The 26142-nt window shown below is 54.5% G+C and overlaps 1 protein-coding gene across 12 annotated transcripts in view; it reads right to left on the bottom strand.

Annotated features, from left to right (window-relative positions):
- MEF2D (myocyte enhancer factor 2D) overlaps nt 1-26142 on the bottom strand; it is a 114600-nt gene that overhangs the window by 36299 nt on the left and 52159 nt on the right. For all 12 annotated transcript variants that reach the window (XM_054051066.1, XM_054051072.1, XM_054051075.1 and 9 more), the window contains exons 2-3: nt 25721-25790; nt 3587-3921 (exon numbers count right to left, since the gene is read on the bottom strand). In XM_054051066.1, the coding sequence (XP_053907041.1) occupies nt 3587-3640 (54 nt within the window). In that variant the 5' untranslated portion in view covers nt 3641-3921; nt 25721-25790. The remainder of the gene's footprint in view (nt 1-3586; nt 3922-25720; nt 25791-26142) is intronic.

The following is a 26142-nucleotide window of genomic DNA, read 5'->3' as shown; positions in this document are numbered from 1 at the left end:
TGCAAAGCAGGAGGGTCATCCTGTCCTTTACAGAGGTGAGAGATGCAGCTCCTGCTGCGGTGGATGGAGAAGATGCTCCACCGCCTGGAGCAGCCATCCATCACGGAACATCCTCTCTTCTTGGCGTGTCCTTGTTTCCCAAAGAAAAGGAGCAGTGAAAAGAATTGATTGCAAAGCCTACGCTGATTAAACGGCTGGAGCTACACCCGGCTGGGTTTTCAGGGAAGCAAAGTCATACGTGCCATGGAAAAAACGGGATGGGGAGCAATGTTCCCATCATGGGTTTTGCAAGAATCAGCCTGGACAGGGCTGGAAAAATAAGGTCCTCCAGACCCAGGAGCTGAGTTTTGGGAACAACATCCAATATCTGAGATGGGCTAAAACCACAGCACCAAGTTGTGCGGAGCAACTCCAACGGCTAAATCATAGAATCATAGAATGGTTTGGGTTGGAAGGGACCTTAAAGACCATCCAGTTCCAACCCCCCTGCCATGGGCAGGGACACCTCCCACTGGCTCAGGCTGCCCAAGGCCCATCCAACCTGGTCTTCAACACCTCCAGGGATGGGGCAGCCACAGCTTCCCTGGGCAACCTGTTCCAGGGCCTCACCACCCTCATGGTGAAGAAATTCTTCCTTAAATCAATCCCACAGGAAAACTAACGTGCGCCCCACTCAGGAGGTGGGCTTTGGAGGACAACAACATCTGAGACACGATAAAACCATGCGGGGCAACTCCCACTGCTAAATGCCACCAGGGCTGGGAAGACCTTGGCAAGGGTCTGCATCTTGAAAAGAGGTTGTAGCGAGGTGGGTGCTGGTCTCTTTTCCCAAGAAACAAGGGATGGGATGAGAGGAAATGGCCTCAAGTTGTGCCAGGGGAGGCTTAGATTGGATATAGGGAACAACATCTTTATAAGAAGAGCGGTGAAACCCTGGCAGAGGCTGCCCAGGGCAGTGGGAAAGTCTCCATCCATGGAGGGGCTCAAAAACCATGGAGAAGTGGCACTTTGGGCCATGGTTTGGTTGGCACGGTGGGGTTGGGCTGACGGTCGGACTGGATGAGCTGAGAGGTCTTTTCCAACCTTCATCATTCTACGACTCGACCTCCAGCCCGCCTTGGCCAAGCCCTGCACCAAGGAGCAGCCCAAAAAAACCACCTCCCACCGCCTTGGCTCCCGCCTTTGGCAGCGAAACTCCTCTTTCCTTTCCTGAAGGCTTATAAAACAGGGCTGTGCCATCAACCTCCAGCATGACCAAATATTTTCCGCTCATTTGAACGCCTAACGGGGCTCCGATAGCTGCAAATCCTGTTCCCCCCCGTGCAACTGCCCCGTAAAATTCACTCCAGTTTCCTCAACAACCCCTAACGCCCCATTTCTCGCTAACGAGGGAAAAAAACAGCGCCACGAGCAACTGGGATATTATTAAATCCCATTAGATGTCCATCCCATCCCCGAGCCACCAAATAAAGCCGTAATAAGGAAAACCTGCATTTTTCTATTGTTTTGCCATGAAACAATAAACCGGTTCATCCATTTCTGTTATTTCCCACTTTTTAAGCATTAGGAATACACACACATCCTTTTTTTTCCCCCCCCTTGATTTATGGCATAAAAGCAGTAGAAACGGTCCAGCGGTGGCTGGACCAAAGGCAAAGGCTTGGATCTGCTGAGCCAAACTCAAGGACCGCAAGAATCAGAGCATCACAAAATCATTAAGGTTGGTAAAGCCCTCTCAGCTCATCCAGTCCAACCCTCCCATGCCAACCAAACCACGTCCCAGAGTGCCACGGCCACACGTGTTCTGAGCCCCTCCAGGGATGGGGACTCCCCCACTGCCCCGGGCAACCTCTGCCACGGCTTCACCACTCTGACACTAAAGACATCGTTCTCCATATCCAATCTAAACCTCGCCTGGTGCAACTTGAGGCCGTTTCCTCCCATCCCATCACTTGTTCCTTGGGAGCAGAGCCCCGCCTGGCTCTAACCCCCCTCCCAGGAGCTGCAGAGAGCGATGAGGTCTCCCCTCAGCCTCCTCTCCTCCAGACTAAACAGCCCCAGGGCCCTCAGCTGCTCCCACAACCCCTGTTCTCCAGCCCCTTCCCAGCTCCATTCCCTTCTCTGGATGCACTCCAGCCCCTCAAGGTCTTTCTTGGAGTGAGGGGCCCAAAACTCACCCTAAGATTCAAGGTGAAGCCTCCTCAGCACTATGTCCAGGAGGACAATCCTATCCCCGCTCCTGCTGGCCACCCCATAGCTGATCCAAGCCGGGATGCTGGTGGCCTTCTTGGCCACCATGGCCATTGCAGGCTCATGTTCAGCTGCTGTTGATCAGCTCATCAAAGGGGAAATAAATCCATGGAGTCATCACAGAGAGGACCTGGCCTGGCAAAGTGCTGCCGCTCAGCCGCTCCCACCCAAGGAACACATAAGTTAGGGCAAAAAAATGGGTTTTTCCTTTTGTCTTCTGACATTTCTACACACACGAACCCGCGTGCGTGTCTGGGGTTTGGCTTCAACAGAAACCAAGGAAAGAAAGAGAAAAAAAAACCCTGGATCCATGTACTTTTTCAATTGCAAAGAAAAAGGATTAATTTGAGTTGTTTGAGTTCAGAAAAAATGGATCCTTATTGTGGCTGTTTTTGATTGGAAAAACCTCATGGAAAATGTCAACTGAAACATATTTTCTGCAAGACAGAAAAAAAAAAGGGGGGGGGGGGGAGAATTAAGTGGAGAAGACACTTTCTTCTGGAAAAGAGCTTAGATGGAAACGGCGCAAGGAGCTCCAAGGCGAGGAGCAACGTCTGGTGGGGGCGGTGGCTCCTCGGCACAGTAAAACAGGGCCAATCGCCCGGTTCTGGGCATCTGCCTCAATCCGGCCCCGTTGCTGAGGTTTATCCATCCGCTTCTTTAGGGGATGGGGTAAAACCAGCCCCAAATTGGATGGAAATAGCTCATTTTCATAGAATCATAGAATAGTCTGGGTTGGAAGGGACCTGAAAGATCATCCAGTTCCAACCCCCCTGCCATGGGCAGGGACACCTCCCACTGGATCAGGTGCCCAAGGTCCATCCAACCTGGCCTGGAACCCCTCCAGGGATGGAGCAGCCACAGCTTCCCTGGGCAACCTGGGCCAGGGCCTCACCACTCTCATGGTAAAGAAATTCCTCCTCATGTCCACTCTAACTCTGCCCCTCTCCAGTTTATCCCCGTTCCCCCTCGTCCCATCCCCACAGCCTTTATGAACAGCCCCTCCACAGCTCTCCTGGAGTCCCTTCAGGCACTGGAAGGTCACTCTAAGGTCTCCTCGGAGCCTTCTCCTCTCCAGGCTGAACAACCCCAACTCTCTCAGCCTGTCCTCGTACAGAGGTGCTCCAGCCCTCACATCATCCTTGTAGCCTCCTCTGGACCCATTCCAACAGCTCCATCTCCTCATTATGTTGAGGATTCCAGAACTGGACCCAATCCTCCAGCTGAGGTCTCCCCAGAGAGGAGCAGAGGGGCAGAATCACCTTAATCACCTCCTTTTTGAACGAGAACCCTTAAAATACCTGCTGGGAAGGAGTGGAGAAGGAAAAGCACCGACCTGTCGATTGCGCTCGTCTGTGATCCGTTGGATCTGGATCTTTTTTCTCCCCATCTTCTTAGGAAATCCTCACCGCACCCGGGGACGACTTCAGTTGAAGGGAGGGGAAAAGCAACTGCGTTTTAAAACGCTTGCATTAAAGAGCGTGGAGAAGGGGGGCTTTTTTTGATTTTTTTTTGGTTTTGGATGAAAAACAATCCAAAAAAAAAAAAAAAAAGGAAAAATGAGGAAAAAAAAAAAAAAAAGAGAGGTTTGCGTTGCTCTGTGCTCAGTTCATGGTATCCTCCTGCGTGGCCGTGTCCACCGGGCTGAGCCGTCAGCGGCTGCTCAGAAACCTGTGGGAGGAGAGAGACAGCATTGAGACATTGGTTCCCAAACCCCATCCAGGATCGCGCACCCTTGGAGGCTCCAGGAAAAGCTGGGGAGGGGCTTTGGATCAGGGAGGGCACAGAGAGGATTAGGAGGAACGGTTTTGAGCTGAAAGAGGGGAGATTGAGATAAGATCTTGGGGAGAAATCTTGGGGCAGTGGTGGCTGCTCCATCCCTGGAGGGGTTCCAGGCCAGGTTGGATGGGGCTTGGAGCCCCTGATCCAGGGGGAGGTGTCCGAACCCATCGCTGGAACCATAGGTGGGTGTTGAGGTCCCCTCTGACCACTCTATCACCATAGAATGTCCTGAGTTGGAAGAGAACCCCCCGCAAGGATCATCGAGTCCAACTCCTGTCGCCGCACAGGACAAACCAAACCTTTACACCGTGTTTCTCAGGGTGTTGTCCAAATGCTTCTGGAAAGCTCAGGTACTGGGAGGAGCGACCTTCCAGCGAAAGAGGCTCCAAGAAAGCTGGAGAAGGACTATTCATAAAGGCTTGTGGTGATAGGATGAGGGGGAACAGGGATAAATTGGACAGAGGAAGATTTAGGCTTGAGATAAGGAAGAATTTCTTCACCATGAGAGCGGTGAGGCCCTGGCCCAGATTACCCAGAGCAGTGGTGGCTGCCCCATCCCTGGAGGGGTTCCAGGCCAGGTTGGATGGGCCTTGGAGCCCCTGAGCCAGTGGGAGGTGTCCCTGCCCATGGCAAAGGGTTGGAATTGGATGATCTTTAAGGTCCCTTCCAACCCTATGATTCTATATCAGGCTTGGGGCCACAACTGCTTTCCTGGGGAGCTGTTCCAGTGCTCCACCACCCTCTGGGTGAAGGATTTTTCCCTAATGTCCAACCTAACCCTCCCTTGATCCACCTTCCTGCCATCCCCTCGGGTCCCAGCATTGGTCTTGACCCTCCCCGCCACCTGCATGGCTCCGACCCCCCAGTCCTGGAGCTCCCTGAGGTCCTCGCTCCATCCTCCCTCTCTCTGGGACCAGGAGCGTTGCAGAGCTATTTCTCCAACCTGATCTCCAAGAATGGAACCCAAATCTGCCCACACTCCAGGACACGTGGGCTCATGGAGGAGGAGAAAGCAGCAGAGAGTCCGTGAATCATTATTCCTCCGTGATGCTCTCGGCGTCTTTTTTCCCCCCTCTTAATAAAGTCATAAGCAGTCGAGTGGTTGGCGATTCGCTCGGGCAACTTCAATCCGGCTCCAATTTCTGCATTAACCTTCAATTTGGAATTTTTAAATGCCTTTATTAAAAAAGAAAACTATCATCAGGTACAGAAACCCAATTCTTCTGGGCAAGGGGGGACCCTGAAGGAAGCTGGAACAGCCTGGGATCCAACTGGGCTCAGCAACTGCTTGTTTCCATCGACCCAGGGGTTGTGGGTTAACTCAGGGGTATCTCTGCCTCTACATCCACGCATTTCACATCCAATAATGGGGCTCTTTGCGCCCCCATCCCCTGATGCTGGAGGTTTATCATAGAATCATGGAATAGTTTGGGTTGGAAAGGACCTTAAAGCCCATCCAGTTCCACCCCTGCCATGGGCAGGGACACCTCCCACTGGATCAGGGGCTCCAAACCCCATCCAACCTGGCCTGGAACCCCTCCAGGGATGGGGAACAACCTGTTCCAGGGTCTCCCCACTCTCATGGTGAAGAAATTCCATCCTATATCAAGTCTAAGTCTGCCCCTCTCCAGTTTATCCCCATTCCCCCTCGTCCCATCCCCACAGCCTTTATGAACAGCCCCTCTCCAGCTTTCTTGGAGCCCCTTCAGGCACTGGAAGCTGCTCTGAGGTCTCCTTGGAGCCTTCTCCAGGCTGAACAACCCCAACTCTCTCAGCCTGTCCTCGTACAGAGGTTCTCCAGCCCTCACAGCATCCTTGGAGCCTCCTCTGGACCCGTTCCAACAGCTCCATCTCCTTATCTTGAGGATTCCAGAACTGGACCCAATCCTCCCGATGAGGTCTCCCCAGAGAGGAGCAGAGGGGCACAATCCCCTCCCTCCCTGCTGGCCGCGCTTCTCTGGATGCAGCCCAGGACACGGTTGGTTTCTGGGCTGGGAGCGCACGTTGTGGCTCACGTGGAGCTTCTCCTCGAACAGCACAAGGTTTATGGGTCCATCCAGGCACCCTTCACCCCCCCTTCATCCCATTTTTTCAGTGAGGGGGGATGAAGGGGAAAACTCGTCTGGTTCCATTTGCCCGCAGGTATAATTTTCTCCCGGGTCTGTCTCCGAGCAGCCGGATAAGAGCAGCGATAACATCGCATTGAAGGCGAAGGTGCCCCATGCCAAGACCCAAGCAAAGGGAAAAGCCAGTCCCAAAATATCTGCCTCCGCTTGGCAGCCCCCAACCCTTGGGTTTGTTACAAACCAAAAAAGCTTTTTCTTCCCTTCCATCATCCCAAATTCCACCCCAGCGTCCGCAGCTGAGCTCCTCCACCCCCAACACCCCCCCCCCGAAGCCCCCAGCGATCTCAGCCCATCCTTCGCCTCCTCCTCAGACCGCATTCCGACAACAAACGAGCCCTGATGGCCTCACTCCAAGACTCGTTTTTCGGGGTTCAGTGAGTCGTGTGAGTCACTTCATCTTTTGCTCTTTTTTGGAGGGGGCTAAAATGATTCACTGTGCATCACGTTCAGCGCTTTCAGGGCTGCTTCAAGCAGCCGAGATGGGAATGGGGAGACGTTTTGCTCCCCAACAGCCACAATTTGGCCTCGAAGGAAGGGGAGCTCAGGAAGGACACCAGAGAGACGAAGGGAAGCAAAAATCCCTTTTTTTTCTTGTAAACCCCCCCTCCCGGAAGACTCATTGCAACCATATTGGGATGGCATTTGGTGTTCGAACCATTATTTCTCCAAACTGGGGAGTGTTTCCCCTTCCTGAACCAAACGAGAGGGACTGAGCAGCATGAGGGATGCTGAGCCAGGGCTGGCGGGACGCCCTTCAGTGGCCGCTGCTCCCCAACTCTCTGTGGGCAGCCCTGAAAAAGCAGAGCATCGCCAACCCCACAGCACCACTGGACCCAGAGCACCACCAGCCCCACAGCGTCACCAGCCCCACGGCATCGCCAGACCCACAGCATTGTCCATCCCAGAGTAGCACCAGACCCACAGCGTCACCGGCCCCACAGCGTCACCAGACCCACAGCAATGTCCATTGCAGAGTAGCACCAGACCCACAGCATCACCGGCCTCAGAGCGCCATTGGACCCACAGCACCAGTGGTCTCTGAGCATCACCGGCCCCACAGCATCGCTGGACCCATAGTATCGTCAGTCCCAGAGCATCACAGCACCACTGGCCCCACAGCATGATCCATCCCAGAGCATCACTGGCCCCACAGCATCATTGACCCCACAGCAATCATCCATCCCAGAGCATCACTGGCCCCACAGCATCGTCTGTCCCAGAGCATCACTGGACCCATAGCATCATCCGCCCCAGAGAACCACCGGACCCACAGCTTCACTGATCCCTGAGCACCACTGGTCCCTGAGCATTGTCCCCCCCACAGCATCTCTGGACCCACAGCATCGTACGCAGGCTGGCACCGGAGAGGAGAGGATGCAGGCACTGTGCTGCCACCACAGCATCCCAGAGAGGTCGATGACACAGGAAGAGCCAAAAGAAAAACAAGGATTTTTCTTTCCTCCACCCGGGATGACCGTGAAGCCACGAGGGAGAGACCCACAGTCCCAAGGGCAGGGCTTGAGGCGAGGATTCCAAAGGCCTGGAGAAAATCTGGTGGAGGAGGAACTTTCTGCCACGTTTTCTTTGCTGCTTTTCCCTTTGGAGCTTTTAAACCGCCTGAAAAATATTCACCTCCACCATCCTCAAAACCACCAGCAGCAGCAGCACAAAGGAGCAACAGCTCCGCATCCGGACCTGGGGCAAGATGCTAATTCTTTCCTGGTGCTGCAGCTCTTGGACAGAGAAACCCTCTGCAAAGACAGCAGATTCACTGTCCAAACCAGAGAGGAATTCTCCAGAAGCAACAATAAACACTGGAAAACAACAGGCAGTAAATTTCAACTGAGTGAAAGGGAAAACATTTTACCACAATCGGGTTGTGGGACTTCTTCACGGGATGCTATTGTGGCCAAAAGCTTCTCAGCGTTGGAAAATGAGGTGGGATGGTTGTAGGGATGAGGAAGAAACCCCAGCGCCGCTCATCCCCGCCTCGATGTCCACACGGGATGACGGTGCTTCTCGCACGGGAGCGTTCAAACTGCAAATAAACCTGAGTGCAACTTAACACCACTTCTTTTTCCTTGTCCTCACAGGAAGAAAAGGAGTTGGTGCGATGTTTTTGATCCATTTGATCCATCTCCCCTGCACGGGAAGGAAAACACTTCACAGCGAGTGCATCCTCGGATGGGATCAGGAAGGATGGAGAAAAGCCTGGTGCTGTTTGCTGCCCTCCAAACTCATCCAGCAGAGGGGATTTAAAACTCTTTTCCTTTCCCTTCCTCTTCCTGCTGTTGGAGTTGGTATTTTGGGGTGGGTTTATTTGCTTTTAGGTTGGGTTGTTGGGGTGTTTTTTTTTCCCCCCTCAATATATTTTTAACCCCAGGTATTTTCACGTTTCCTGCCCAGGTGGCTGTTTCACAAAGTCCAACCACAGGCTCGAGTTTCTGAGCGGCATCTGCAAACACAAAGAACCTGGAGAGATGCCCTCCCTCCTGCCCGCAGGACCCAGCCCAGAAGAACCCATTCTGCACCACGCACCGAGCCGAGCTCCTCCAGAGCCCCCTTTCCTTCACCAGCAAATTCCTCTGCCTCTCTCCCTGCCCATCCCGAAGCATTTGGATCACCCAGGGGTTTCTTCTCCATCATCAGGAGGAATTCAAGCACCCAAACGTATCCCCAGCCAAGCAGCCAAAGCCCAACACTCTTAAAAGGAGTTAAACTCCTAAATAGCTTCTAACAGCTGGGGTTTTCTTTTTATTGGATATAATATCCCCCTATCATTGAATCATCTTTTCTTCCTTCAGAGACAACAGCTTCTTTCTCCTCAGCCTCATTTTCCAAGGAAACAGCCTGATCCAGTGCGACCTCCCTGCCCATGGCAGAGGGTTGGAACCGGATGATCTTTGAGGTCCCTTCCAACTCAAACGATTCTATGATTCTATGAAACAACCTCACGCTCTCCCGTGGTGCGCGTACGATGAGAAGACACCCACTCCACACAGCGTCCAAGCCCACAGGACCTTTCCAACCCATTTGGGATGAGGCACCAACACCTCCAAGCCGCTCCAACCCAACGAGTCGCACGAACACCAGCGGATGGGTTAAGCTCAGCCCTTACGAGACACCAGAGAATCTCCACAGCCACATCAAGCAGACTGCCCTCAAAATCTGACCCTGCAATGTCCTAAAGCCACTTTGGGACAGCTTAAGCATCACAGGGTGGAGCTGGGATGGAGTGAGGTCGGGCTCAGGCCACTCCAGGAACCCGCATCCTTCCCCGTGTGATGCCACCATCCCCAGTGGTACCCGTCTCCATGGTGACCATCGCCATGCAACCACCGAGCATCTCAGCCGCTCCACCCAACCAGGAGGAGCCGCTGAGGTCCAAGGGCATCGAAGGGGACTCACCAACCTTGCTGTAGAGCAAATCGCAGGCGTTGCAGCGAGCAAACAGCGCCGGTAAAAACCCATCCGGTCCCTTTCCAGCACCTGGAAACCTTGTCAAGGAGCAGGAAAGGAGAAATTCGGCATCATCCCGGGAAGCAGCGAGAAGCGCTGGGACGGGAGGCAGCGCATTAGCACCCGCATCCCTCCCTCCTGCCCTACACCCCCTCGCGCGCTCGCACAAGGATGACTATCACAGCAATTAACACACATGCCAATTAACGACAAGCAGGTGCTGGTTAACTCTGTGCTGAGTAATTCATACCCGGCTCCAAGTAAATTGCTTTAAATTGGAGAGACGGGCGAGGGAGCAGAGTTAGCATTTTGCAAATGGGGGAAGAAAGCAAAAAAAAGCAGTGAGGAATCTCAGCTGGGAGATGTTTTTACAAAACATGGAATTTGGGGGTGCTGAATCCACAGCTTCACGAGAGAAGAGAGAGAATCGGGGAACGGTTTGGGTTTGGAATCATAGTTTGGGTTAGAAGGGACCTTAAAGATGATCCAGTCCCACCTCCCGCTGGATCAGGGGCTCCAAACCCCATCCAACCTGGCCTGGAACCCCTCCAGGGATGGGGCAGCCACCACTGCTCTGGGCAACCTGGGCCAGTGCCTCCCCACCCTCATGGTGAAGAAATTCTTCATAATGTCCACTCTAAATCTGCCCCTCTCCAGTTTATCCCCATTCCCCCTCATCCCATCCCCACAGCCCCTCTCCAGCTTTCCTGGAGCCCCTTCAGGCACTGGAAGGTCACTCTAAGGTCTCCTTGGAGCCTTCTCTTCTCCAGGCTGAACAACCCCAACTCTCTCAGCCTGTCCTCGTACAGAGGTTCTCCAGCACTCAGATCATCCTTGGAGCCTCCTCTGGACCCGTTCCAACAGCTCCATCTCCTTATGTTGAGGATTCCAGAACTGGACCCAATCCTCCAAATGAAGTCTCTGAGCAACAGAGGGGCAGAATTGCCTCCAAAGGGTTGGAAGGGACCTCAAAGACCATCCAGTTCCACCTCTGGATCACCTCCCACTGGATCAGGGGCTCCAAACCCCATCCAACCTGGCCTGGAACCCCTCCAGGGATGGGGCAGCCACCACTGCTCTGGGCAACCTGGGCCAGGGCCTCCCCACCCTCACAGCAAAACATTTCTCCCCAAGATCTCCTCCCAATCTCCCCTCTTTCGGCTCAAACCCATTCCCTTTGTCCTATCCTTACACTCCTTGATCTCTTTCCGGTCTTTATTTCTGGATTTTTTTTACTGACTATATATATATTTCTGATCTATTTTCCCTATTTCAGCACGATTTCACCTCCGCATCACCCAAGCAGCAGGGTTCTGCTCTATAATTTGTCGCTTTTTCCATTTTTATTAAATAGCCCCAGATTCCTCTCCGCACTTTGAGCCTCGCAGCCACTTTCTACGGCCGTTTGCTATTTTTAATATACTTTTATTGCATCCATTTCAGTTGCCTCCTGCCTAAAGCTCGCTGCGACGCGGCTGCTCCTCTCGAGCCGCCCTTCCTTAAAACCCCACCTTGTAAAGCCCTGTGCTCCCAGCACGATGTCAGCTTAAATAAACCAACCGTTGGCCACGCAGCTGCAAAGGAAAGATCAAAAAAAAGAGGAATCCAAAAGCTTTCAGAAGATAAATAAAGGCAAATAACTGCATCCTTTCCAAAAAAAAAAATAATAATGTATTTTCCTTTTTAGTCTTGTTTTTTTCCCAATGTGCTCAAATCCCAAGGCAGAAATCTGGAGTCAGCGTTAGGAGTGATGGGAAAATTGAGATGGGTTCATAGTGGCATTGGGTTGAGGGATGTTCTCCCCATCTCCACGCCCCAAAGCGGGAGTCAACACCATGAGGACATCCTTGGCCATGGGAAAAGAGGTAAAAGCAGCTTCGAAGGACAGGTTGGGGCTGGGGAAAAAGGGAAGTAAGAGGGAAAAGAGGAAAAAGGCGCTTGTGTGAAGATGCTGAAGGACCAACGTGGCTCATCTGAGGGGGGGAGAAGAATGGGAGGATGCACAGCAAGTCCCTAATTAAAGCTCAACAGCTCTGGAGGAGCTCAGTCCAGCTCCGATTGCTCTCCCTCTCTCCAGGACAAATCCACCCTTTACCCTGGATTTGCAGGAATTCTCCCAAAGACGGGTTTCTCCTTACTTGGTTCCATCAAACCAAGGGGTTGGTGAGAGGAACAGGTCCAAACACAGTGGGATGAAGGGTCTCCCCTGCCGAGCATCCTTCTCTGGGGAACACGGCACCCGATGGGACCGAACTCACTGCACCCAGCCCAGCAAGACCAACGTTTTGGGAGGCTCAGGTTTATCTATATACAGAAATAACCACTATAACGTGCTGCATGGACACCTTTCCCCATATTGGAGCATCTCCAGGTGAGAAAGGTCGTAGAGAGAGCTTCAGCAAGCAAGCGGAGGGATAAAAGGGGCAGGATTTATAGAATCAGAGAATAGTTTGGGTTGGAAGGGACCTCAAAGCCCATCCAGTCCCACCCCCTGCCATGGGCAGGGACACCTCCTACTGGCTCAGGGGCCCCAAACCCCATCCAACCTGGCCTGGAACCCCTCCAGGGATGGGGCAGCCACCATCGCTCTGAGCAACCTGGGCCACAGCCTCCCCACCCTCATCATGAAGAAATTCCATCCTATATCCAGTCTAACTCTGCCCCTCTCCAGTTTATCCCCATTCCCCCTCGTCCCATCCCCACAGCCTTTATGAACAGCCCCTCTCCAGCTTTCCTGGAGCCCCTTTCAGCACTGGAAGCTGCTCTAAGGTCTCCTCGGAGCCTTCTCCTCTCCAGGCTGAACAACCCCAACTCTCTCAGCCTGTCCTCGTTGGGAGGTTCTCCAGCCCTCGGGTCATCCTTGGAGCCTCCTCTGGACCCGTTCCAACAGCTCCATCTCTTTCTTCTGTTGAGGATTCCAGAACTGGCCCCAATCCTCCAGCTGAGGTCTCCCCAGAGAGGAGCAGAGGGGCAGAATCCCCTCCCTCCCTGCTGGCCGCGCTTCTCTTGATGCAGCCCAGGACACGGTTGGTTTCTGGGCTGTGAGCGCACGTTGCGGCTCCTGTCGAGCTTCTCATCAACCAGCACCCCAAGTCCTTCTCCTCAGAGCCGCTCTCACTCACATCATCCCCATCCTGTACTGAAATCAGGGATTGCCCCAACCCAGGGGTAGGACTTTGCCCTTGGCCTGCTTGAACCTCCTGAGGTTCTCAATTGTCCCAGCAAAGCCCATAGTAAGGAAACGCCGCTGTGTTGCAAACCAACCCATGAGCTCAGCCTCACCATGGGATGTGGTTTATACCCGCTGTGCCACCCCAGCCCTTCGCCACCCCGGTCGGGGGAAAAGGCCGAGCAGAGGACAGAGCGATGATGCTCCGGCGGTGGCGATGGTGCTTTAAAGGTGCTGAAAGCAACCCCACACCCCGCTGCAACCTCGCAGCTCCCAGCGGGCGAGGTGAGGGGCGCGGTGGCTGCACGGCACCCACGCGGAGCTCGGACTTGTCACCCACCACAAAAAAAAAAGCCTTAAAAGCAACAGGAAATAAAGCAGTTGAGGCCTCCAAACCTCCTGGGTCTCCAACCAAGAGCCGCTTCCTCGCCCAACACAGGGCTGGACTTCCATCTCTTAAGGATATGGATTTACTTCAAGTCACTTCTTGAACCTGACTGTTTCAACTGCAGTTCTCGCCTTCCTGTTTCCTCTCCGGCTGACGGCCGGGTCTGCCTTTTGTGACTTAATTGTTGGGTTTTTTGAACATATCCTCCACCCTGACACTAAGGACTTTTAGTTTCCTTCTTGGTGGTTTCTGGATCCGCAGCACCGGTTTCCTTTTCCTCTGCAGAGAAGGGAAAAGCTCCCTTCCCTAAAATCCAGCCCCTGAATCCATGTGAAGTTGCTCTTTCTATCCTGCAAAGCCCCCGGTGTGGTACCTGCTGTTATCCCACCCGCATCCCGGGTGGCGGATGGGTGCTGTACAGGCTGGGTGACAGCAGGTGACCTTCCCCGAGCTGCCAGCGTGGTGACAGCCAGCAGAAGCCAGAGGGGACATGGCACAGCTGGCAGGAGAAAGGAGGATGGGCAGGAGCCCCAGGTAAGGTCACCACCAAACCCTCAGCGTTGGCCAAGCGACCACCGATGGACCGAGAAAGCTTTGCTGCAGGATGGGGAGCAGCCAAGGCATCCCGGGAGGATGCAGCGAAGCATCCCCGCAGGGATGTCCTTGGCGTCGCAGCTCGAGGGCAGCTTCGCCAGCCCCACTGCACCCACCCGGCGAAGGACTCCAACTCGGCAGCTTCGCATTGTTTAGCGCCTCTTTTTATCTACAAACCGAGATCAAAACCACCCAAACACGCTAAAGCCTCCTCCAAAGCTTCTATTCTGGTTTCAGGATGATGCTATCTGGGTTCCTGTGTCGAGTCTCCAGATGCAGGCAGGGGGAGGGGGAAAGGAAGGCGGCCGAAACGTGGCTTTGGAGCAAACCTCCTGCTCGGAAATGCAGCTGCAGGGGCCAAATCCTGCTCATCCAGCAGGTCCAAATGCAACGCTGAGCCGCAACCCCTCCTGCGCACCTGATGCCAGCGGAAAGGCTCCGATTTCCAAGGATCAGCAGCAAATCCAGCAGTTTGGTCCTCCTGCCAGCGCAGGATGCGCCCCACCGGCTGCAGGTCCAAACCTTGGGAAGCTCAGGAGAGGAGCAGCGAGGCTGGAATGCAATCAGGCCCCCGAGGAATTTGAAAAAGACACATATATTCCTGACCCAGATTCAGGAGCTCTCTGGAGAAAAGCAGATGCCAAGCGCGCAGCCGGCTCTGCTGAGCTGTAACAAAACCACGCGCCGTGCCAAGACCGGCAGAGTCCGGGGGGGAAAAAAGCACAGCCCTTAAACGACGCCGGAGAACCGGCATTTGCCCACCCAAGGCAGGGGTGAAAGAAAGGATCTGGGGGTAAATATTAAACTGGGGGTGATTCTCCCTTCGCGTGCAGCTCGTGAACCTGTTTGGATCGGCGTGGACCCAGGCGAAACCCACCCGACACGGGTGAAAGCTCCGACGCCGGCACAAGGACTGGATTCGGATAACACCCACCGGACATGGGTGACAACGTCAACACCAGCACAAGGATGGACCCAGACAACACCCACTGGACATGGGTGACAACGTCAACACCAGCACAATGACCGGACCCAGACAACACCCACTGGACATGGGTGACCATCTCAACACCAGCACAAGGATTGGACCCAGACAACACCCACTGGACATGGGTGACAACCTCAACACCAGTGTAAGGACCAGACGCAGGGGGAGATGCTGTAGGGAGGGACCAGTTAAGGAGAAGGACGATATCAAATTAGAGAGGTCGGACAACCCTGTGCCAAAGCGACCCCTAAAGCACTTTGGGAACAGCAGTGTGCAAAGACCGATGCTGCTGCCAGAAAAGCCCTGTGACCTTGAGCAGCGACCTTGGTGGTGGCATTCTCGCAGGGAGGGTCGCTCATCATCCTGAGCCTGGCTGCGGTCTCCTGGGTGGCTTCCCTGGCGGTGCACACCCAGGCTGGACACCCCACCGGCCCCAGCATCCTCTTTCCCAGCTGGGATCACAGGCAGCCCCACATCACCTCCATCCCCATCCACCCTCCATCCCCACCTGCCTTCCATCATCATCCATTCTACTCCCATCTGTCCTCCATCCCCATCCACTCCATCTCCATCCATTCCATCCCCACTTGCTCTCCATCCCCACCCACCCTCCATCCCCATTCACTTCATCCACACCTGCTCCCCCCATCTTCATCCACTCCATCCGCACCAGCCTTCCATCCCTGTCCACTCCATCCCCATCCACTCCACCCCCACCTGCCCTCCATCCTCATCCACCTTCCATCTCAACCTGCCCCTCATCTTCATCCACCTTCCATCCCCATCCATTCCAACCCCATCTGCCTTCCCTCCAGCTCCATCCATGCCAACCCCACTTGCTCTCCATCCCCACCCACCCTCCATCCCCCTTCACTTCATCTCCATCCACTCCATCTACACCTGCTCCCCTCATCTTCATCCACTCCATCCCCACCTGCCTTCCATCCCGGTCCACTCCAACCCCATCCACTGATGCTCACCCGCCCTCCATCCCCATCCACTCCACCCCCACCTGCCCTCCATCCTCATCCACCTTCATCTCAACCTGCCCCTCATCTTCATCCACCTTCCATCCCCATCCATTCCAACCCCATCTGCCTTCCCTCCAGCCCCATCCATTCCATCCCAACCCGCCCTCCATCCCCACAGAGGAGGAGGTGGACCACACAAAGCCATCGCCCTTCCCTCCTGTCCTCTACCCATCACCAGCTCCAGAATCGGAGCCTTGGAGTCATTTTCCTCTCTGCACTAAGTAGGGTTTTCTAAATGAAGGGAAGCGAGAGCCCATTATCCGGCTCCATCGCCCACCCCCTCGGCTCCCCGCAGGGCATGAAATAACCACCTGCCAGCTCCCCGGAGCCCCGCGCCGCCGCGATGAGATTGCAGCTTCCCCTGTCACTATTGTCAGAGCAAAATTTAGATACCTGGTAATGAGGAGGTTTAATATGACAGATGAGAGGTTGACTCATTAAAAAGAAAAAAAAACAAACCAAAAAAAAACGAGCGAGAAGGAGAAAGAGCTGAATTCGAGGTCGGATCCTGCACTCGAAAATCAGGAGGTTGTCAAAATCATCCCCTGTGCCCGCGGGGAGGAGAAGCGGCTCCTCAAAGTGGACCCACAGGGAGGACTTTCGCTGGTGTTGAGGCAAAGGAGGGGATGGACGGAGAGGATGTGACTGAACAGAACAAGCGAGAAGGAGAAAGGGCTGAGTTTCGGGTTGGATCCTACACTTGGAAACCATTGGTTGTCAAAATCGCCCCCTGTGCGGGTGGAGAGGAGAAGCAGCTCCTCAAACCATCCCCACAGACGCACCTGGTGCAGCCCAACGAGGTCCCCACTGCCATCACCAGGAGGAGGTCAATGACTCGCAAAGCCCCAAACTCAACACCCCAAAGGGGGACAACTTCAGCTGAGGGGCAGGATCCCACCCCCAGGACATGGGCATGAGGTCCTCAGGGTGGCTGAGCAGTGTGAGGAGGGCAAAACCCTCCCTGCAGGGAATTTAGGGGCTCTCCATGCAAAGGCATGGGATTTCCCCCAGTACAGAGGGGATAACTCTCTCCCCACGGTGGGTTTTACTCAGGGGAAACTCCAAGAGACCCAACTGCTGCCCTGAGCCATGCGGAGAACAAGGAAGACCCACAGCAGCCCCACAGGACATGGTGGAGCGTGAAGTTGTCCTTGGGGAAACGCTCTTCTTCCCTCCCTGGTGAAGAGGATGGGGTTGGCGATTCATCCCTCACAGCCAGCCCAGAACATTCCTTCACCTTCTCTTCACCCAAGAGCAGTGGGGTGCAAATCTCCATCCTCACCAACACGGACCCCAAACCCCACCCCTGCAGACCCTCCAGCACCCAAAGCACCATATGGGTTCAACATGGGGCTACCAAGAGGTTAGAGATCCCCAGTGCCAACTCGGAGCTTGATCTCATCCAACGCACAACCCCAGCAGCGCCGCTCCCAAAGGCTCAGCCCTTCCCTAGGGGCCACCACCGTCTTTCCAACTGGCCTCCCAAAAAACACTTCTGGTTTTATTTTCCACCCCCAAGCACTGATGAGTAACAGCAGAGATGTCAAAAGTCACGGGGCTGCCGATCTTATTTGCATCCTCCACCTCCTAACTGCATCCATGCCCAAAGCAGCTGTGACATCTATCAGGTCCAAAGACGTGAAGGCAATGTAGAAGCAGATGTTGCTCCTTCATTGCCTCAGTGAAGTTCTACATGTCCAAAGCTCCCAGGTAGGGTGCACCGAAGGGCTGCCAGGGTCCATGGATTCCAGGGATCATGGAATGGGTTGGAAGGAACCTGCCATGGGCAGGGATATCTCCCATTGGATGAAGGGCTCTAAGCCCCATCCAACGTGGCCTTGAACCCCTCCAGGGATGGGGCAGCCACCACTGCTCTGGGCAGCCTGGGCCAGGGCCTCCCCACCCTCACAGGAGAACATTTCTTCCTAATGTCATGGATATTCAGATATCTGCAGATGTATGGGATAGGGGTCACCAGCTCCACTTGACCACCAGATGAAGGATAAGAGGCAAATGAGCTTAATCTGCCACCGATGGGGCAATGCTGAATACCGGGAGGGTGAAGCTGGAGCCAGAGGTCACTGAAGAGTTCCTTGGAGAGAGGGATGGGAAAGATCTGGCCAACACCACCAGGAAGGGTCATGATCAGGAGGCTCCTACCTCCATCCCAATGCTCAGACACAACCGTCACAGCTCCAACCAGCCCCCGGCACTTCCAACCCGGAAACAAACCCACAAAATTGGGTATCCTGGCCATCTGCTTCTCTCAGAGGTGGACCTGCCCATCCATCTGTATACTTCTCCAACATTTCCACATCAAAACCCAACTTTGCTCTACAGGCACCAGCTCACACTCGGAACACGCTGCCATCCACTTGGAAGTTTACCACCAGACAACACTATAAGCTTCATAAAGGTCCACAAGCAGCGTTAATTATTTGGGACCGTAATAGCACCACAATCAGCAAGCAGAGACCAAGGTCTCACCACGAGGAACCAACCCTCAGCCTTGAGAGCTCCAGTCCAAATGCCGTGAGAGAAGATGGAGCCACCAAAGCCCACCGAACCTGAACCAAACGCGCTCTACGCCGACAGGAGGAACCAGGACAAGACGCCACATGGCAAAAATGGGTTTAAGTTCCTCTTCCCCCGCACTGCCTTGCAACCACGGCAGGTCCAACCCAGCACCCAAAAAACATTGCATCAGCCACCACAAGATCCTGCAGGCCCCCATCCGAGATCCATTGATGAGATCCCCTCTCTGTCTGCTCTTCCCCAGGCTGAACAGACCCCGGGCTCCCAGCCTTTCCTCCTAAGAGAGAGGGTCCAGTCCCCCCTCATCTCCAGGCCCTCTGCTGGGCTCTCTCCAGTTGTTCCTGGTGTTTCCGGAGCTGTGAAGCCCATAACTGGACACAGGACTCCAGATGGGGCCTCCCAAGGACAGAGCAGAGAGGAGAACTCCCCTCGTCTGCTCCCCACACTCTTCTCCACGCACCCCAGGACAACCGTGGTCTCCTTGGCCACATTGCTGGCTTGGTGTCCACCAGGATCCCAGTTCCTTCTCTGCAGAGAAGGTCAGCCCCAACCTGTCCTGGTCCATGAAGTTGTCCCTCCCCAGATGCAGGGCTCTGCACTTGCCTTGGTTGGACTCCATAAGGTTCCTCTCCACCCAGCTCTCCAGCATCTCCCTGAACGGCAGCGCGGCATTCCAGCCGATCAGCCACTCCTCCCAGTTTGGTGTCACCAGCAAACGTGCTGAGGGCGCACTCTGTCCCCTCATCCAGGACATGCATGAAGATGTTGACCAAGACTTGACCCAGTACTGACCCTGAGCTACAGGTCCTTCATCCAGGTCCTGGAGGACACTCGCTATGCCACAACGGCTTTGCCATCTGCTGGGACGAGACACGGCCCCAACTCTCCCAGCTCATCGGCAGCTCGCACGCACACATATCCATAGGCTAAATGTTGATGAGGGATGGGGCCAGATCTTCACCCCGCCTTCCCAATCCAGCTCCAGCTCGTCAAGCGGCCAAAATCCAGGGAGACAGCTGGTGCTCAGCTGTCACCGCTCACTCACAAAATGCACATTCTAAACACAGGCGCTCAAATCCTGCCCTCCTCGCTCTCCAGCACCAACTGTGCCACCAAAACCAAGCCAAGGTGGACGCCTGGTTCTGGGAGGTGATGGTTCCCACCGGCAAGGAGACGTGGAATCATCTCAACCCACCTTGGGACGTCTCCTCCAGGAACGGGGAAAAATTAGGCTGGTTTGAAAGGGGTTTTTTAACGCACCCAAAGCTTGTGGTTTAGCAGGGAGGACTTTACCGGGGGGTCTTGATCAGGGAGGGCACGGAGAGGACAAGGGGGCTGAGCTGAAAGACAGGAGATTGAGATGAGATCTTAGGGAGAAATGTTCTCCTGGGAGGGTGGGGAGGCCCTGGCCCAGGTTGCCCAGAGCAGTGGTGGCTGCCCCATCCCTGGAGGGGTTCCAGGCCAGGTTGGATGGGGCTCGGAGCCCCTGATCCAGGGGGAGGTGTCCCTGCCCATGGCAGGGGTGGAACTGGATGGGCTTTGAGATCCCTTCCAACCCAAACCATTCTGTGATTTAGGCAGGGGTAGGAACTCCCTGCTGGGGTCCAGGACCAGCTGAGCCTTTCTCCATGGCTTCACTAAGAAACATGCGTTGGAGGGGCAGCGACTTCAGCCAGCGCTGGGTTTTGGGGGTGTGGACAGTGTCTACGTGCCCCACTAAGGCATCCCCAGCAAACAGTGCGGTGATGCTCAGGAGAGCAATGGGGACGCCCAGTCATGGTGGGAAACACCAAACTTGGGCGTTTCTAGAGGCACCACTACATCCTGGGTTTGACGTCCTCTAAGGTCGCACATTGGAGCATCACAGCCGAGGCTGAAACCAAGGGCTTGGTTGTAGATCCCACAGAAGCTGCTGAGATGCTCCCACACCACAGAGGAGACAGATCCCGAAGGGAGGAGAGACCTTGGGGGCCATGACGATTGCAGGAGCATCACGGATAAACACCAGCTGTGATTCCTCATGGAAAAGGGAAAATATTGGGGGAACAAAAAACCCAAATAAGGCTTTTTTTTTTCTGCAGGTGGTACGGGGGTGAGAGGGAAAGCGTGGCTTTCCAAAGGCATGAGTTTGTGGGGTGAAATTAATGCGTTTCAGCCAAAATTTTTGGCCAGAAGGTGGGGATGTAAAAATGGTCATGTTCAAGCCATCCACGAGCATCAGAGCAAGGGCAGCACGTGCAGTGTATCCGGGGAGGGAAATCCTATAAACACTTGCGAAAGGTGCTACTACCTATGGTTTTGCACCTTAGAATCATAGAACCATTAGGATGGTAAAGACCTCCAAGACTGCCAAGTCCAACCATCAGTCCAACCCCACTATGCCTACGTGGAATCATAGAGCCATTAAGGTTGGAAAAGACCTCCAAGACCATCAAGTCCAACCATCACGCCAACCCCACCTTACCTACATGGACTCATAGAGCCATTGAGGTTGGAAAAGACCTCGAAGATCATCGAGTCCAATCTCAATTTTCATAATAAAGATTATCAGCCTTATTAACCTCTGCTTTGTGGTAACAGCACAAAAAATCAAGATGGGAAAGGGTTTTTCTAGGATGAGCCAAGCCCAGCACCTGTCCCAGCCCCACCACATCCAGCAGGATGGAACCAGCCGGGTTGGTTTCTTGAGCAAACTATACATGAATGAAATCATTAAGGGAGGAAAAGGAACAGGAGGCAGATCTTTAAGGTGATGCTCGGTGCGCGGTACCCAGTTCACCTCCCCACCAGCGCCCAAAACGCCAGACACCCAGCGCTGGCCAAAAGGAAACGAAAACGTGCAGGAAGGTGTTAAAAAAACCCTGCTACCAACCTCAGAGGAACCATAATAACCTCCCGGACGCCCCAGGACAGTGGGCTGTTCCCCGCTCGCCTTCCTGTTTGCTTTCGCAGATCCGGGCTGGGACGGCCACCTCCAACCACCGGCTCCGTCCTGGCGTAGCCGAGCTCTGACCGCAGCACCAGCACCCTCCACCCACATCGGTGCCAGCATCGTCCCTGTCTCGTGGGACCATAAATGCGAACTTTCCCAAAAAGATAGACTTTAGCATAGAATCATAGAATAGTTTGGGTTGGAAGGGACCTCAAAGCCCATCCAGTTCCACCCCCTCCGCCACGGGCAGGGACATCCCACGGGATCAGGATGCCCAAGGCCAATCCAACCTGGCCTGGAACCCCTCCAGGGATGGGGCAGCCACCACTGCTCTGGGCAACCTGGGCCAGGGCCTCCCCACCCTCATGGTGAAGAAATTCCTCCTCATGTCCAGTCTAACTCTGCCCCTCTCCAGTTTATCCCCGTTCCCCCTCGTCCCATCCCCACAGCCTTTATGAACAGCCCCTCCTCAGCTTTCCTGGAGCCCCTTCAGGCACTGGAAGGTCCCTCTAAGGTCTCCTCAGAGCCTTCTCCTCTCCAGGCTGAACAACCCCAACTCTCTCAGCCTGTCCTCGTACAGAGGTTCTCCAGCCCTCAGATCATCCTTGGAGCCTCCTCTGGAGTCATTCCAACAGCTCCATCTCCTTCTTCTGTTGAGGGTTCCAGAACTGGACCCAATCCTCCCGATGAGGTCTCCCCAGAAGGAGCAGAGGGGCAGAATCCCCTCCCTCCCTGCTGGTTGTGCTTCTCCGGATGCAGGCCATGGGGACAGGCACCGATCCTACATCCGAGTCCACTTTCCTTCCTCATCTATAGTTTTATCTTAAAAGGAGGCAATCCCAGCTCACCCATTCCCCATCAGCGAGCCACATCCTCTCTCCGTGCCTCAGTTTCCCCATCCTCCCAACACGAGAACTCTCCCCTTTGCCCAGACCTCCCCCGCCCCCTCTCTCCTTCCCTTATCCTGGATCAAAACCAACGGATCCTGCTCTCCAAGCACTTTAAGGCTTTACCGCGAACACAAAGAAGAGGGGGAAAAAAGAGAATTAGAGGTAGACTCACATCGAAGATCTGTGTCAGGAGCCAAAAAAAAGCGGGATTCTGGGGCAAACAACCCCCCCCCGGCAGAGCAGCGGCGACGGCAGAGGCTGACAATAGATAAGGGCTCTAAATTCGGCACCGGGCTCTGAAAGGCGATCGGGGTGGGGGAGCGCGGGGCTGTTTATTTGGCTCCAAACTCCGCACCGACACTGCAGCGTCACCCGTGTTTAAAAAAGGAAGGAACGAAAGGAGGAGGGAAGCCAAAAAAATAAAATAAAACAAAAAAAAGAAACACCAAACCCCTAAAAAAATAAATAAGAAAAGGGGAGAAAAGTGCACTCGGACGGGCAATAATAACAACAAAATGTAAAATAGCAAGAGAAAAGGAGCCGGCGGTGGGGAATAAAAGGAAACCCTTGGGTTGGGGAGGTTTAAAGCGACGCCTGGTTTAAAAAAAGAAGTTGCTAATTTTAACTCGCCAGTGGAAAGAGTGAGAGGTGCCTCCAGGAGACAGGGTGGCTGCGTCCTTCTCCACGGCCAGGAGGAAGCGAGGGATGGAGCTGCCGTCCCTGCGCTCAGCAGCCGTCACCGTCACCCTCATTCCCCCATCCAAAAAAAATCCTCTCTGGGGGGAAAACCGCTGCCTTCAAGCGGGAGATGTGACAGCAGGAGGAGACGGTGCGGTGGAAAGGGAGCAATCAAAGTCACTCATGAGTTTGCTTTCCCCACCACCCCAAACCCCACGACGCGGTGGGATGGGGACAGACCCCGCAGGACCCCCAGGGAGGATGAGCCCAACACGCTTAGATGACATTTCTGACCAAGATGGTTATTTTCCCCGAAGGAAAAAGGTCTTCCAGCCAGTTTTTTCCCCACCTCATGATGGGAAAAGAGCGGATGAGCTCAGCAAACCACAGCCCAGGGCAGAGCCGGGAGCGGGAAAGGCCACCCAGCTCCGCGGGGAGTTAAAAGGTGACCTCCAGCAGCACGATGGCGTTTCAGCAGCCGCGTGGGCAGCTGGAAACCATCTCTTTACCAAACCCAGAATCAGAAAGAGGCAAGAAATGAGATTTTTGGTGAGCCCACGGCCCGCTTTCAACAAGCTCTCCCTGGAGACAGGTAGAATCCCAACAGATGCCAGCACCGAGAACGTGGTGGGAACCCAAGAGCTGCAAACTCAGGCCTCTACCAGCATTAAACCCCCGAGAGAAGATGATGCAAGGCCTCAAACAGCAGAGCTGGCAACCTAAAGACTCTTCCACAAGAGCTCGAAATCCCCCTTGGGCTGCAAAAGCCCAAAAGCAAAGCAGGCTGGCACAAACGGGCACGCGATTTACGGAGCGCGGCCACAGCGAGGTGATACAACTGTCTTCAGGACATGAAAGAGTCGATTCAATTAAGGTCACAGGCCCTGGAAGAGTTTTCTGCAGCACTAAGAGTTTCTCCTGGTGCGCCTCAATCGGGGCCGGCCTCAAGAAGACAAAACACCTATTGATCGCCGGCAGTGATGCCGCACGTCGCAGGACGCGAGGACACGGCTTCGTCAAGGATTAAATCACCCAGCGTTGGTTGTCGCATGCTTCCGAGGGAGGGTCGATAGCGCTCTTCTAATGGCTCAGCGCCCGTCGCTCGTCGGGCGAAGGGGAGGAGTTTCCAAGCAACCCCTGGAGATGCTGTTTGGAATCCTCAAGGCGCACAACTTGATGCGTCGCTCCTTGGAGTGAGCAAATCTGCAGCTGCAGAAATTGCTAAATTGCTTCTCTTCTCCTCAAAAGTCGGTGCCGGTGCTGACAGCAGAGTGGGGCTTTGTGGGAAGACACTGCTGACCCAAGAAACTAGGATTTGTGTGAGCCTAAACCATAAGGAGCTGTTGGAGCCGGTCAGGATGGAGTTGGTGGAGCTGGGCATCCCATCTCCAGAAGAGATTTGGGGGAGAACGCGTGAATCAAAGAATCACCAGGTTGGAAAAGACCTCTTGGATCATCGAGTCCGACCATTTCCATCTGCCACTAAACCATTTCCCTGAGCCGCTTTCTGATCCAAGCCAAGATGCCGTTGGCCTTCTTGGCCCCCTGGGCCACCGCTGGGTAGGAGATGCAGGAACCCATTGTTCCTGTACTCCGTTTAAAAGCGTGTCCCTTGCCTGGCATCTCTTTGTGCCCAAAGTGAGAGGACCTAAGCTGGTCCCACACCAGCACCGTGCTCAGCTGTGCTCAGGATAGAGCCGGTGGAGCCTTCCCAGCTCCGCTCTGCTCTCGTACTCCACAAAACCCGAACATCGCTGAGCTACAGCACAGCCCTTCCACCGCTTCCCCTGCTGACGCACACGCGTGGAGCTGCTCTTGGTCTCCGCCACCCCAACCAAGGGCAAGAGGAAGACCTTGATCTTGACCTTGCTACCCCCATCTCCCAGCATCCAGCCTCCAAATCCATTACCTGGCCCCTCCTCCGGCACTAAAAAGCCATCTCAACGCAAGCAAAACTGCTCGCTAAGCAGTGATGACCAAGTCCCCCCCTCCCTTCAGGAGTTGGGGTCGGATTCTTTTTCATATCTTTCCTTTTATCGATTTCAATCTCAGGTACAGGAGATTCATTACAGAACCCGCGGCTGTGGCTCTACCACAACCTCGCTGCAGATAAGGGAGATGCAAACATTTACTGGAACGGCAATAAACCAGCAAAGAAGGTCGAGAAGAAACCTGGACACGGGACCTTCTCCCAACAGCATCTTATTTCTAGGGAATACATGAAATGAAATAATAGGGGGGTTGGCCACAAGCCTCATCCAGCCAGGAAGAAACCAGGGCAGGAAAGCTCTCCTTTATGCCGACATTCCCATACTGCAAAAACACCCGTAGAGTCCCAAACTGAGGCTGTGCTCCGGCAGAGCCGCCCCAGGCAGTGAAGCGAGGGGAGATCATGGAATGGCTTAGGTCAGAAGGGACCTCAAAGCTCATCCAGTCCCAACGCCCTTTCATGGGCAGGGACATCTCCCACTGGCTCAGGGAGCTCCAAGCCCCATCCAACCTGGCCTGGAACCCCTCCAGGGATGGGTGCCAGAGAACCAAAGACACACCCAGAAGCTGCAGGACCCCAAGCAATGCCACCCCCCTGCCCTGCGCCGGCTTTCACTTTGCAGGGGGTGGAATCTGCTGCCCAGTCTTGCTCTTCGAGACCCTCTGCAGCAAGAGACGGGGGCACAACCAGGCAGGATGGTCCTCGCCAGCACCAGGACCACCAGATCAGAGCTATAGGGTCAGACCCTGCACCCCTTTGGGAGTCTGAGCTCCTGCGCTGCATCCAGTTGGGGTGACCACCACGGGGACCAGCTCCTCACCCCCAGCCCAGAGCGGGGGAGATGCACGAGACGGAAACGCAAGGGGGAAGGCAGTGGGAGTCCGACGGTTGGGATTTCCTCTCCCTACCTGCTACGCAGACTCCTGCATCTTCTGCTCCCACACGAGGATGAGCTGCAGCCACCGCTCCTCAATCAAACTGCAAAGAGAAAGAAAGCAGCCATGAATCCAAGGGGAAGGAGGCAAAGAGAGGGTTCCCCACACACCAGGAGCCCCAAGCCTATGAAATGCAGAGAGAATCCCGGCATCCAGAGGTGGAAGTGGGACACGAGAACCTGTGGGAGGTAAAAGAAAGAGGGGAAAAAGAAGCAAGAGAAACCAGGGCTATGAGAAACTTGGGAACGGTTGAGCTTAGGAGTGAAAGAATCCATAAAACAAAAATTATCATTAACAAGGGATGAGATCGAGCCCGGCAACGCATCGTTCAAGGCTTCTAGAGAACTTTGTCATCACTGAGAAGACCCTCGTGCGCACTCCGGGGGAAAAAAAGC

Source organism: Cuculus canorus, chromosome 28 (genome assembly GCF_017976375.1).
Source record: "Cuculus canorus isolate bCucCan1 chromosome 28, bCucCan1.pri, whole genome shotgun sequence".
NCBI lineage: Eukaryota > Metazoa > Chordata > Aves > Cuculiformes > Cuculidae > Cuculus > Cuculus canorus.
This window is presented reverse-complemented; position numbering and strand designations above follow the sequence as displayed.